Below are 13,450 nucleotides of genomic sequence, written 5' to 3' on the forward strand. Positions count from 1 at the left end.
CTCCCCCATGGAGCTGAATTTGATGATACCAGATATGAATTTAGGCCCTGATGTAAATAACAACTCAGTTAGACTTTCTATGTGGTGCAAAGAAATGCTGCTAAAGGAGGATTGTTAATCTTTCTTTTTCAGTGGTGTTCATGGTCATGCTGTTAAGAGATGGTGCATGGATGGGATAGCAGTGAAGATAACTTAAGTAGCCAATAACAATATGACCATGAATAACCAGGGTCCCAAACCATATTCTACATGGGTGAAGTTCCAGAAGGATACTATTATTCTAATGTTAGGCTGATTATAAAACCTGATAGCAGTCCAGAACCTATCTAAACAGCCAAGTTGTCTCTCCCTGAAGCCACTGGCAATTTTGCCTGTTACTTCAGTGGGATCAAGATCTGGCCCAGAATCTTCTCAATTATATATAAATCAGCCTGTCTCGCCACTCATTTTTTATAATACGAATTTGTTGATTGATAAATTATTTGAGTGAAAGCTGCTTTCTGAACAGCATTAAAGACAGAAAAGAATCGGGATAATCTTTCCACTGGATGTCACTCTTAGCTTAGGTCTAGTTTATCCTAAGACTAGTGCATCAATAATAGAAAACTGGTCTCCTGGCTTTTTTTTTATAAGAAAAGGTTTCTTATTTAATCCTATGGTTTATAGAATTAATTTGTTTTAAAGAAGAGTTCTTAAAATTTAATAATAAAATGCCACTCATGTTCTTTTTTGCCTGTGTATCTCTAATACAATATAGTTCTGTACAACGAATGAGGTTAGATAAATTAATTGATCACTGAAATCATACTATAAATGATATCCTTTTATGTCCATGTAATGACTGATTGTGTGTTGAGACTTGGACTTGACATAGGGTCTTCCGTATAAAGCTAATGGCACATTCTCTATTTTATATATATCCACAACAAAAACTGCACCATGCACACAAACACAGTTATCCCACAATAAATAACTCTCAACTTTTCCCACACATCACCATTTAATCTCTTTACTCTATTTTTTAAAAGCACTAAAAACTGTCAAAGTATAAAATCATACTTTGATACATACATAAGTTTGCGCAAACATGGATCACTTAGCCAAAAAAGATGTTTCTATCTGATAAAATACAGTGTGTGCTAAATCTTTATCAAATCCACATAAGAACATACTTTTATTCTCAAAAGGTAGTCTATATACAAGATTAATTAGTGTTTGCTTATATTTACTCATTTTATCTTGGGACAAAATTGCATGCAACCAAAATAGCCAAATTTTGTTTACATGTCAACAATACAAGAATTACTTATCAGAAGGGAAAATCCAAATCCACTAGGAGACTTTCAATTCTCTGAAGAAAAGAGGCAAAAAGTTCAATGGAAATAGCTTTGCTTTTTCCTCTGAGGAAAAAAAACCCCATAGTTCAAAACTCTTTTTGTTAAGCCCTGACACAGTCATAGGCATGTGCAGCACATTTCATTAGGGTGTGCACCCAGAGAATTTTATTTATTTATTTTTTTAAAGGCGAACATTTAGCACACAATTTTCCACACTGAAAAAAAACAGTAACCTAGTTAATAATAAATAATAATAATTATTAATAATACTAAAATCAACTCATAAAATTAATGAAAAATGTGTGTATACTGTATATGAGATTATTATATGAGAAATGAAAATGAGCTTGCTCTGGGATTTTACAAGGCACTTATATCATTTTAACACATTTGGTACCCTAAGTAATGATAACACCTCTCGCAAATCACATAAATAGGGATTTCATGGTCCCCTTCCTTCACCCCATTGCAAAGGCGCAGGTGTTATTGCTAGCTGCCCTAGGGCTGCAGAAAACCCTATGGGCAAAACATATAGAAAGAAGAGGATCAATTTATACAGAGGACTGAAGGGGGACTCCCATAGTGCATTAATTAACACTTAATAAATACATCAAAATTAAATACATTACAGAGAAGCTCCAGAGAAAGAAGACCCAGAGGGAGTAATGGTAGGGGGAATCCCAGGGAGACCAAAGGGGCAGGTAGAGGGAGCAGACAGAGAACAAGGGTAGAGGCAGAGTGGCTGTAGGGTTGGCCCAGTCTTCTGCATCTCCCCTGTGGGTGGAGACACTGATCTCTATCACTGTAAGAGGGAACAAGAGAATGGAATGCCCAGAAGAATGAATGACTTGAGGACAATTTCCTGAGGGACCCCTACCCATACCCCTGCAGAGCTTTTCTAGCTCTGACATTTACATTTCTACATGGTTTGGCCCACAGAAATAAAAATCTGCACATCTTCCATGTGTTTTTGGACCAATGGAAAAAAAAAAGTTACAATTCAAGTGACTTCTAAAATTCCCTATGAAACCGAGTTAACAAAATAAATGAGCTTTTGAACAACCAGAAAATACACTTCTCAAGTGAAAAATTATAACTGGACTTCTTTGCAAAGAAATTGTAAGTTTTCTTACAAGAAAAGCCACAACCTGTCTGGAAAGGAAGAGTAGATTAAATTATTTGCCTCAGTGAAATTAAATATCCAGAGAATTGCTGTGCCTGTGATGATGACTGGGGTTTGCTCTCCTGTGGCGCCCTCTCCCCGTGCTGTGGAGGCACAGCCGGACAAGTCTGCATCTGCAAGGAGGCCCCCTGCCTCAGGTGCAGCTCCTGTTGGCCTTGGTGGCTAACAGTCTGGGAACCTCTTGGCCAATGAACTGGGGGCGGGAGGGGGAAGGCAGAGGGGAGGGGAGCTGTCTCTGGAGGCACAAAGGGGGGGCTCTCTGGAGAGGGATGATGGGGGCACAGGGGCTGGTGGGGATCTTCCAGGGGGGCAGAGGGTTGTGGGGGTCTCTGTGGGGTAGGGTGAGGGAAGTGATGGACAGAGCCAGCTGCAGCCCCGGGCTGGTCTGTGGGGGAAGGGAGTATTGCTATACCCCCCAGGAAGCCCCCTCTGTACTGTGTATTTTATGCCAGCCCCGGGGTGCCCATTGCTGCTCCTTTCTCCTGCCCCCGGCTCCATCTGTTTGTCTGCCCCCACAATGCCCCCCGTCTGTGTCTGACAGTGACAGACTCCGGCTGCTCTCTCTGCCTGCAGCTCCCTCCCCCTCCCTGCTGGGGAGGCGCGGTCAGGCAGCTCTGGCACCGCCCCCCCCCCCACAGCTCCCCTTGGCCAGCGTCCTGGCCAATGGGCTGGGAACCGGGTCAGCTCTGGGACTAGGGACGGAGGCAGCGTGCGGAGCTGCCCGGCCTCTGGCGAGACTCTCCACAGCGCGCAGAGGACGCCGGGGAAGGGGGAGCTGCCCCCGAGGTGAGACGGCCCCACCTCATGTTGCCGAACTATGGATCATGGGCACCACGGCCCATCTCCCCGCCTATGTATCCAACCCACCCTGTCCCCTGACTGCCCCTGCCCCTTATCCAACCTCCAGGCCCCCCTAACCATGAGGCTCCTAGCAGCGTTTGGCTCAGCGCGGAGCCAGACTCGGTGCCCCGCGGGAGCACGCAGCCCCAGAGCTCTGCCCTGCTTTAGGGTGTGCCTGGGCACACCCCGTGCACACGCCAATGGACACAGTACTCAGAGTATAGGGCCTGTTCCAAAGCCCTTCACAGCCAATGGGAAGACTCACTCGGACTTCAGTGGGCTTTGGATCAGCCTCATAGAGCACAGAAGACAGATTTTTGCCCCAGGGACCTTAAAATATATGAAGCAAATCCTACTGTTCTTTCCATACTCGCTGAATGCTCTCGAAACAATAGGTTTCAGAGTAGCAGCTGTGTTAGTCTGTATTCGCAAAAAGAAAAGGAGGACTTGTGGCACCATAAAGACCAACAAATTTATTTGAGCATAAGCTTTTGTGAGCTACAGCTTATGCTCACATAAATTTGTTGGTCTCTAAGGTGCCAGAAGTACTCCTTTTCTTTTTTCTTGAAACAATAGGATCACCTTGGAGAGAAGGGGTACTATAGAATTCTAAGAGCACAAGTACTGTGTTTACATTGCCTGACCCTCTGCAGAGGCTTTGTGTCCTAGTGCAGTTTGGGTGTGGGTGAATGCACTACTACATGGATCCACCAGCCATTCATTCCTCCACAGTGCAGAGGAGTACAGGAGACATGGTGTTCAGCAACTCGGAGACAGAGCAGCCATCATGGAACGGTTAAGATTCCATTCCTTCCCATTGCCCACCTCAGCACACAGACCATTTACTGCATGCTGGGAAAAGAATTTGATCCTAAGTAAATACACTTTTGAAAGTCATTTTAGTTTATGCCAATGAGTTAAACTGCTCATTAATTGAAGTGATGTTCTGTAATGCTCCATTAGAAGCAGCAATTCAAAATCTATCACATATAGATTTTGTTTGCTTCAATTCCATTAAGCTGTCATAGGGCACTTCTGGTTTTGTGGCATTTCATTTTGCATGGCTCCTCAGGGTCAAAACCAGAACTGCACACAGCTGTCCCTTATAATTACATTTCAGTGACAAGTCAGGTGTTTGGTTTTTGGCTTGATGCTCTAACAGAGTCAGCATTTAATAGCCAGAAATAAGCTTTGAAGCTAATGCTCCTTTAAAGTGATTGAGGTAGTTTGCAGCTTTGATACTTAAGTTTCAAATGAGTTAGCTAGAGAATTTGCAAGAGAAGACAAAATTCATACCAGCACAGAAGTCTAATGCTAGGGCCCCTTCACTATCTAAGTCCTGCATTAAGCAGGACATAAATGGAGACAAAGGCCTTGTTTGTAGCTCTTGTACTGCAGAGGGTTTCACCCACATAGCACCGAGTCACATACGTGCAGCTAGAAACATCACTTAAGAATTTAAGTAAACTCTGCAGACTACCTTAAGAGCTGTATTAAGCTGCATGTATGTCAACAATTGTCAGTATAACTTAGTACACTTGAATTAGCGCTCTGGGGCAGAGATACAAGAGGCTTTGCTAGATGCCTAACTCCACTAGCCTCCCCCCACATCAAAATGGCTTATAGTTTTACCTGGGAACAGTGAGCCGAGGTGAAGGGACCAGAGCCAATATGCTGCGGAACCTGCTGGCTCTTCGGCAAATTTCCCAGAGGACCATAAGCATTGCTTCACACAGACAAGTCGCAAACAGAGTTCCAGAGAAGCAGAAGCTTTTTCAGGAGGATAATGGAATGCCAGTGCATCTTAAGGGTGGACTAGCAGATGGTTTGCTGTATAGAACCACCATGGCTCTAACAGTTTTTGGAACATGCTATGCTGTTTATGAGCTGTTTGTAGCTGCAATGCCCAAGAAAGTGAAATGATTCCAGTTTACAAGATGCCTCCTTAATTAACATCTCTTTGTCCAATTTCATGTAATTCTTCAGGGATTTTGCTTGTCTTTGTCATACATGGTTGATTTCATGTTTGGGATCAATATTTATTGTAACATGTTAACTGCAACCAATAAAGCAGTTTTTACATGTTGGGGGAAACAAAACAAAACAAAAAAACAGTGAGCCCAGGCTGCTGCAGCTTACACTTGACCCCCCAACCTGCCTTCCTCCCTCAAAAACTTACCTTTGTTGTCTTCTGGCCAAAGGAGCGGGTTGATTGCCTGTTCTACCCAACTTACTCTGTATGGAGATAGATGCTGACTACAGATGGTCCCATTGCACAGCTTCAGGGGAGTGGTTGCTGCTAAGTAAAGAACACTGTTCCCCAAATCCTAAAGCTCCTTTGGAAAGTCAGAAAGCAACCTGGCTTCTTCTAAACCAGAGTAGCAGAAGCTGGGAGTTTTTGTTGCACCGGCTGCTCTAGTAAGTAGAGTAATTAGTACCAAATAGAATGGTTGGTTTTTGTTTGTTGGTTTGTTGAGTTCCTCATACTGACTAAATTTCTTCATTCCTGAGTTGGAAACAGCTCTTTCTGGGGGTGAAAGGACAATTCAGCCCCTATGTCCAGTTATTTTTGATGTCTTTGCTGAGATTGATCATAAATGGTTTCAGTTATAATGGTAGTTTTGAGCTGTAGATTCAGGATCTACATATGCACCTCATAATGTGTTGGGCTGGATTCACTTTGTAGTGGCCATCCAACAGCCATAAAATGGTGACCTTTATAACTGCCCACCAGAAATGTGTTTGCTGCCAGAAAGACACTGCAGCAAGGCATACAAAACCAGCCTGGTTAACTTGTTAACTTTCTACTTAGGTCTTCAACAGGTGTACAGGGCAGAGCCAGGAAGCAGAGCTGGGGAATGAAATTCCAAGTAGACCCTTCGGCCTGGTCTATACCTACCTACTTTGCTGAGGGCTGTGGAAAAATGTTGTGCCCTGGGCACTATAATTAGGTTAACCTGACACCCAGGGCGGATACAGCTAGGTTGATGGAAGAATTCGTCTGGCCGCTTAGCTACTGCCTCTCCAAGAGGTGGATTAACTGCATCAACAGAAAAATCTGTTCTGTCAATTTAGGAAGCATCTACGCTAGGGTGCCACAGTGGCACAAGTGCTGTACATCCAGTTGTGTGCCAGATCTGTACTTTAGGTTGGTGCTTTGCTGTTTTGTGTGTAGTTGTATAAAACTGTTTTATTTTGCTTGTGGCAACCAATGAGCTATAAAATTGTGGGGAGGAGAACTTGCAGAGGCCTCTTCCTTCATCATTGCCTTCTACCAGCTTATCCACACTATATCCCATTAGCCCTTTCTTGAGCCAGCTAGTTCCCCAACAGATTATATTATACAATAATCTTTTATCATCATCTTTTGTGTTCATTTTGTAAAGAACATGAGCTTTAAGGTTTACATGGTAAGTGATCTGCCAAATGTCATTCTACTTTGTTTTATCTGTGGGAAAGGTTAACAAAAAGGCGGGTATCAGCAGCCGAGACTTGTACTGGTTCAAGTTTCTGACCTTGTGAAGAATCCAGCTACACAGTATTTACAAGTATTTACCCCCTACTTGTACTCATATTTCCTTGCATAAATTCATGTTTCTAGCTGCTTAAAACTTCATGAAATTTGCATAGAATTCATTTAAAAAATGAGTCACAGAAATAACATCATCTGATCCAAATAAACAATTATGGATAAAAAGAGCAATGCAGAACCAAAATTTAGGTCCGGTATAAGTGGGAACAAATCTCCCTAAGTTTTTATGGGATGTTAGATAAGTTAAATTAGTAACGTACTGATGTCCTAGACCAGTGATTCCCAAACTTGTTCTGCCGCTTGTGCAGGTAATGCCCCTGGCGGGCAGGGCCTGTTTGTTTACCTGCCGCGTCCGCAGGTTCAGCTGATCGCAGCTCCCAGTGGCCGCGGTTCGCTGCTCCAGGCCAATGGGAGCTGCTGGAAGCGGCGGCCAGTATGTCCCTCAGCCCGCACCACTTCCAGCAGCTCCCATTGGCCTGGAGCAGCGAACCGTGCCACTGGGAGCAGCGATCGGCCGAACCTGCGGACGCGGCAGGTAAACAAACTGGCCCAGCCCGCCAGGGGCTTTCCCTGCACAAGCGGCGGAACAAGTTTGGGAACCACTGTCCTAGACAATAGACATTACAACCTGTTTTCTTTATTTCATTATATTTTTACAGTTAACAGCATGATTTTTCAGAGATAATTTAGTGACCTCTTCCTTACCCCAGGCATTGGTTATTACTTACTTGCTTTGGTTATTGAAATATGAATTAATAGTTTTAATTGTATGATAATACATGAATTCATTCTTTGTGCTCTTTGCTGTTGAATAGCAGACAATTTCACAAATGTGACTTTTCCTCCTCTTCCACCCCCCCCCCCCCGCGCTCCCAGACGAAAATGCAGAGATGTGAAATGAATGGCCTATTATAACTATATATTGAAGTTTTTGTACCGACACTTATACATGGAGAATCTTATTATCTAGGTTATACATAGGACACTTGATATATTACTTGCCTAGATGAGCCTACTATAAGGTGGGTGCACAACTGGCTGAAAAACTGTACTCAGAGAGTAGTTATCGTTCATAGTCAAATGGGAAGAGCATATTGAGTGGGGTCCAGTTCTATTCAATATCTTTATAATTGATTTGGATAATGGCATAGTGAGTACACTTATAAATTTTGAATTATACCACGCTGGGAAACGTTGCAAACTCTTTGGAAGACAGGATTAGAATTCAAAATGATCTTGGGAGAACTGGAGAAATAATCTGAAATAAATAGGATTAAATTCAGTAAGGATAAATGCACAGTACTACACTTAGAAAGGAATACTAATTTGTGCAAGTGCAAAATGGGAAGTGACTGCTTAGGAAGCAGTACTGCAGAAAAGGACCTGGGGGTTACAGTGGATCACAAACTAAATATGAGTAGAAAATGCAATACAATTGCAAAAAAAGTGAACATCATTCTGGGATGTATTAGCAGGAGTGCTGTAAGCAAGACCCAAGAAGTAATTCTTCCACTCTGCTCAGCACTGGTGAGGCCTCAGCTGGAGTACTGTGTCCAGTTCTGGGTACTACACTTCGGGAGAGATGTAGAAAAAGTGGATAAAGTCCAGAGCAGAGCAATAAAAAATATTAAAGGTCTAGAAAACATGACCTTCTAGGAAAGATTGAAAAAATTGGGTTTCTTTAGTTTGGAGAAGGGAAGAGTGGTGGTGGTTGTGGGGGAACGTAACACTCTTCAAATAGGTAAAAGATTGTTATAAAGAGAAGGATGATAATTTTTTCTCCCTATCCACTGTGGCCGGGATAAGAAGTGATTGTCTTAGAGTGCAGCAAGGGATATTTAAGTTAGACCAGTGGTTCTCAACCTATTTACTATTGTGGGCTGCATATGCAGCTCTCTCTGTGTTATGTGGGCTGCATCTGCACAATAGATACCTGTGTGGCCCAGAGGATATCACATGTGCCACAGCTGTCTGCAGATTGGGCTGCAAGCAGCCCACAGGCAGCGGATTGAGAACCACTGAGTTAAACATTAGAAAAAAATTCCTAACTGGAACAATTACTTCAGAAGGTTGTGGAAGTCAGTGGAGGTTTTTAAGAACTGGTTAGACAAGCACCTGTCAGGGATGGTCTATAATACTTAGTCCTGCCTGAGTGCAGGGGAATGGATTAGATGACCTATAAAGATCTCTTCCAGTCCTACATTTGTATGGTTCTATAATAATTCAGTAGGTTTTTGCAAACAACTCTACATTTAAAAGACTATTCCTTCACTTCTAATATCTTATACTGAAGACAAAATCACACAAAATTGATGATAAAGAACAGTGACATGTGAAGTTAACATTGCAGATTGTGCTTAGTACTTACTTCTGTTGAAAAATAGCATCACTTAATGTGTGAATACTGTCTGAAACTTGCCTTAGGGAAGTCCAAGAGCTCTATGGAATTTTGCAGGCATGGTGCTTAGCCACAGACAAAGTGCTTTCCAGTGAGATCAAGTATATAACTCATTCCATTAAATGCATTTCCTACACAATTTTTAGTTATAGTATGCTTCAGCAGCCGGGCATTTAGTACTTTCATTACATTGCTACCGGTTATTCTTGTTTTAAATAGGTAGAAATTGCATTCTGCACCTTTTTACACTTGGAAATAAATGTCTTACAGTTTCTTTGAGACTGTGAATTTAGCTGTAGAAGTACCAACGGTGCACTGTGGTTATGTATGGATGTAAAAGGAGATAGCTACTTGTATTTAAATATTTTATTTGATATAGCTTTACTTCACTTGCAATAACCAGCCAAATAAATAAAAGCACAATAGGGAAAAGGTGAGGAGATCTTAAAAATACTTATGTAACTCATTCCCCCCCCGCCCCCCGATACTTTAAACAGGGGAGAAACAGTGGGGAAAGCCTGATCCTAATCCTTTTGAAGTCAGTGGGAAAACTCTCACCATTTGCAATGGGAACAGGATTTTGAAGTGGGACTTGGATAGTTTTGGGGGTTGGCAACATGGAAACTTTCAGTTTTAGGCTCTTGATGTGGCAAAGTGATGCAAACAGGTGGACCCCTGCGTTGGTATGGAGCCCTATTGAAATCAGTGGGGGGCTGTGCAGGCAGATGGGCTTGCTGGTATTTGTTAGATTGCAGGATGGTGATCTAGGAGGCTAATTCCAATCCAAGTTATTACAAATGGAGAATAGTTATCTGACTGCTGCTTGGGAGCCTATGTCAGATGAGTTTGGTGATCTCAGCGTCGTCCTTGATGGACAAGCATCCATATTCAAAACCAACCACAAATGGTGCTAATTAATCCCCTTGTCACTAGTATCAAGAGAGGACTCAGGCATGGAGACTGAACTATCACTTAACTTCCTAGGATGGGTCTACAGTATGTTTTTTTTGCAAAACAAACCTACCACTGGTTCAGCTGCATTAGTAATAGTAGCAGTGGGATTCACAGGGCTCCAGGCAGCAACGAAACATGTCTATAAGAAACAGTGCTTAGGGTATTGGCAGCTGCCTGAAATCCTGTTTATTCTAGCACTCCCAATATTGCTAAGGAGGCACGAAAGGGGTAAAATGTATAGAAATGAGCCTAGTATCCACAGTGTGCTAGATGTGCTTTTCTAGATCAGGACTGAGGCACAGTGGAGTAGCAGACCGAATTTGGTGATGAATCCTGGTCACATGCCACTTGAGGAATGTTGCGCATACGCTTAGAAGAAGGTTGCGTTGCCCCTATGTGCCTGTTTTGTGAATAAACGGAGAACTTCTCTCTCCAGATCTGCTAATCCAGCACTGTTCACGCCCACCAAATTCACATAAAAATATTTAATTAAAAAAAACAACAACTGGACACAACATTAATAGGAACCTATCCAAAATTCTGGCTTCATGGGGACTATGTAAAATAATCAACACAGGCAACCGTGCAGGAGCTCCATTATTGTTTTCTAATAAAGCCCAACCTCTAATAACATGAGGAGTGGAATAAAGAAGAGAGACCTGATCATGCCAGAAATTCACCTGGGAGGACTCCTAAGGACTGGAAAGATAGCACTATTCACATTACAAGTAGTAACTTGTATGCTTTCTCCATCCCCAGGTTCATGAGGCAGGTTGGTCATAGGACTCGAATATGTAGCCCTTAGTATATTAATAGTCCCTCCAAAAAAAGGTCTTCCATTACTTCAACCAAGCTCGATTCCCTGGTTGGCTGCCTTTATTTCAGCAACCTTATCCCTGACCACAAATTTGTTCTCCTTCTTTATGTATGCTTTTCTGTTTTACATTTACTATCCCCTTTCATACCTATGTATGTTAGTTGGGATCGAACCAAAGGGCCGTTGATTTTGCTCCTTTGCCAGAAGCTTTGGTTCTGATTGGTTCTGTTTGGGCGATTTGGTTCACTACTTGTCCATGTTTTGAATTTATTGTATCATCTAGGGCTTAGATTCTTTTTCATAATCACTATAAATATTACATAAAACTTATGCTTAACTCAGTTTTAATTTTTGCTTTATATCTTACCTTTTAAGATGTGTGGTCTACAGGCCATCAATGTTTGGAGTCCTTTCTGGTGACCTTCAGAATGAAAATACCTGACAGCCAAGTAACACCTTAATGCCATAAGACAGTTGAGGCTTGGCAGGGGAGAGGAGAAAAATGATTGCTCTATTTATGAAGTGGGCTGCAGAATTAAAAAGGAACAGCCTTGTTTTAGTGCAATTGTGCTACCCTTCCTAAACTATAAATTTTTTAATCTTACATCTCGGCTGGTTGTTAAATTGAATGAATAGTTTAGTGATTGTTTGATAGTCGATAGTTGAGTAAAGCTTTTAAAATAAATCCATTTCACTTTATTTTCTTCTACATGGCACTTCTGTCCCTTCTTTCACAAGGCCCAGTTAGCAATTTTGTCACTGCTCTTGGTTATACCATCTCTGTAGTCATCTTGCATTATATGTGTGTCTACAGTAAGTGCCTGAGTGATTAGCAAAGATGTCTAAATGTAGCTTTTCCCATTAGACTCCAATTACCAAAATAACGCCCTGGAAATGGGGTGTGAGCTTTGAGGTTTTTGTCATTTGATTTAGACATATTAACTAACACATACTTAGAAATTTAAGAATCTCTTTTTGGAGACAATCAATTTTGACATTTCTAGTCACTAACCCCAATTCAAAATAAAAGGTCTAGTTTTTTCTGTAACTTTCACCCCATATTCTTAATTTTAAAACTGTATCTTTCTTCCTATAGGAGTTGCTGTTATACTCAAAGACTTTTTTTTCTTACACAGAATTGGAAGACTTCTTTTTCTCTGGATAGATCAAAGCATAACAGATACAACTACTCTGAGAAAATGAGTCACGATATCCCTGTTCCCCGTCCGCCTCCTGCTGGGGTGGAAGACAACTAATCAGCAAATCAAATCTGTACTCTGTCTTGTTATCATTCTCACCCAGATCAAAACATAAAAGTTGGGCATGAATTTTTTTTTCCAATCAACCTCATACCAAAACTTTTTTGCACACATTTTAATTCAAAGAGGAAAGCACAAAATACGGTGTCTTCATTGTGTATGTATCTCATTTACAGCCAAAGTCAGCAGCAATACCTAAATGTAAGTTCCTGAAAAACTGTTCTGTTATGATCCAAACTCTTGACTAGGGCTCTGCTTGGTTATATATGAGTGTTTTTTACCTAAAGATATATAAATAAAGTTATTATGTGTGCCATCTCCTTGCCTTTGGTAGCCCTTCAGTGGCCAAAGTACTTTGTTTATTAAATGGTTTGTGGGGGCAAGATGAAGGTGGGAATGAAGAGAACCTCATGAGGAAAGGTTCAGCAGTGTCAACCTCCTTTTCAGGGAAGGAGAAACTGCTTCACTCCACTATGTAGCTCTCATTTTTCCTCTAATGAATATGTAAGACTGGTATTGTGAAAAGATGGAGCCTGCACTGTATTTGCATGAATAGGAATATTAAGTAGCCTTAGAAGGTCCACAATGGCCCAACTGTTGCAACCATCTTCAAGAGAATCTTGTTATCATAAAGATTTTGTGAAGACTCTTGTGCTTACTGATGCATGTCTTAACTACTGCAGATGCTGTAAGAAGCAAAAATGAGTCAACCTGATTTTTCATACCATGGTAAACCTAGGGACAGTAGCCAAGATTTCTTGGGCTGGTAATTGCATTGAAAGATAGCTAGAGAAATGATGTATTTGTATTTAACAATATTCATATCTTCTTTGGCACCATGTTAATTAAACAATTGTGATGCTGTGCTGGCTGCAGATCAAGTCTAACAAACAGGAAAGAAAGTGAATCATAACTAATCTATTATCCTAGTGGGAAATAGAGTGGTAGGAAATTCAATGTTTAGCTATTATTTGAACTCTGACTTTGTGTCTTGAAATTCTTATTTAATTAGAACTGGATGAAACTGGTATCTGTGCTGCTCTAGTACGTACCCATGCTATTGACTCTTGGGCCAATATGGTAGGTCACAGTATAGGTAGACTTTTTTTACAACCAGATTGGATCAACTT

General features: G+C 41.5%; 1 protein-coding gene across 1 annotated transcript; it reads left to right on the forward strand.

Annotated features, from left to right (window-relative positions):
• Positions 1-3,526: 3,526 nt before the first annotated feature.
• Positions 3,527-6,594, forward strand: LOC102943483 (cytochrome c oxidase subunit 7A2, mitochondrial-like). Its single transcript, XM_043549857.1, has 2 exons — positions 3,527-3,755; positions 3,937-6,594. Exon 2 carries the CDS (start codon positions 5,032-5,034, stop codon positions 5,281-5,283), a length of 252 nt encoding a protein of 83 aa, XP_043405792.1. The 5' UTR covers positions 3,527-3,755; positions 3,937-5,031; the 3' UTR covers positions 5,284-6,594.
• The last annotated feature ends 6,856 nt before the right edge of the window (positions 6,595-13,450 follow it).

This window comes from Chelonia mydas, chromosome 6 (genome assembly GCF_015237465.2).
Source record: "Chelonia mydas isolate rCheMyd1 chromosome 6, rCheMyd1.pri.v2, whole genome shotgun sequence".
Lineage (NCBI taxonomy): Eukaryota > Metazoa > Chordata > Testudines > Cheloniidae > Chelonia > Chelonia mydas.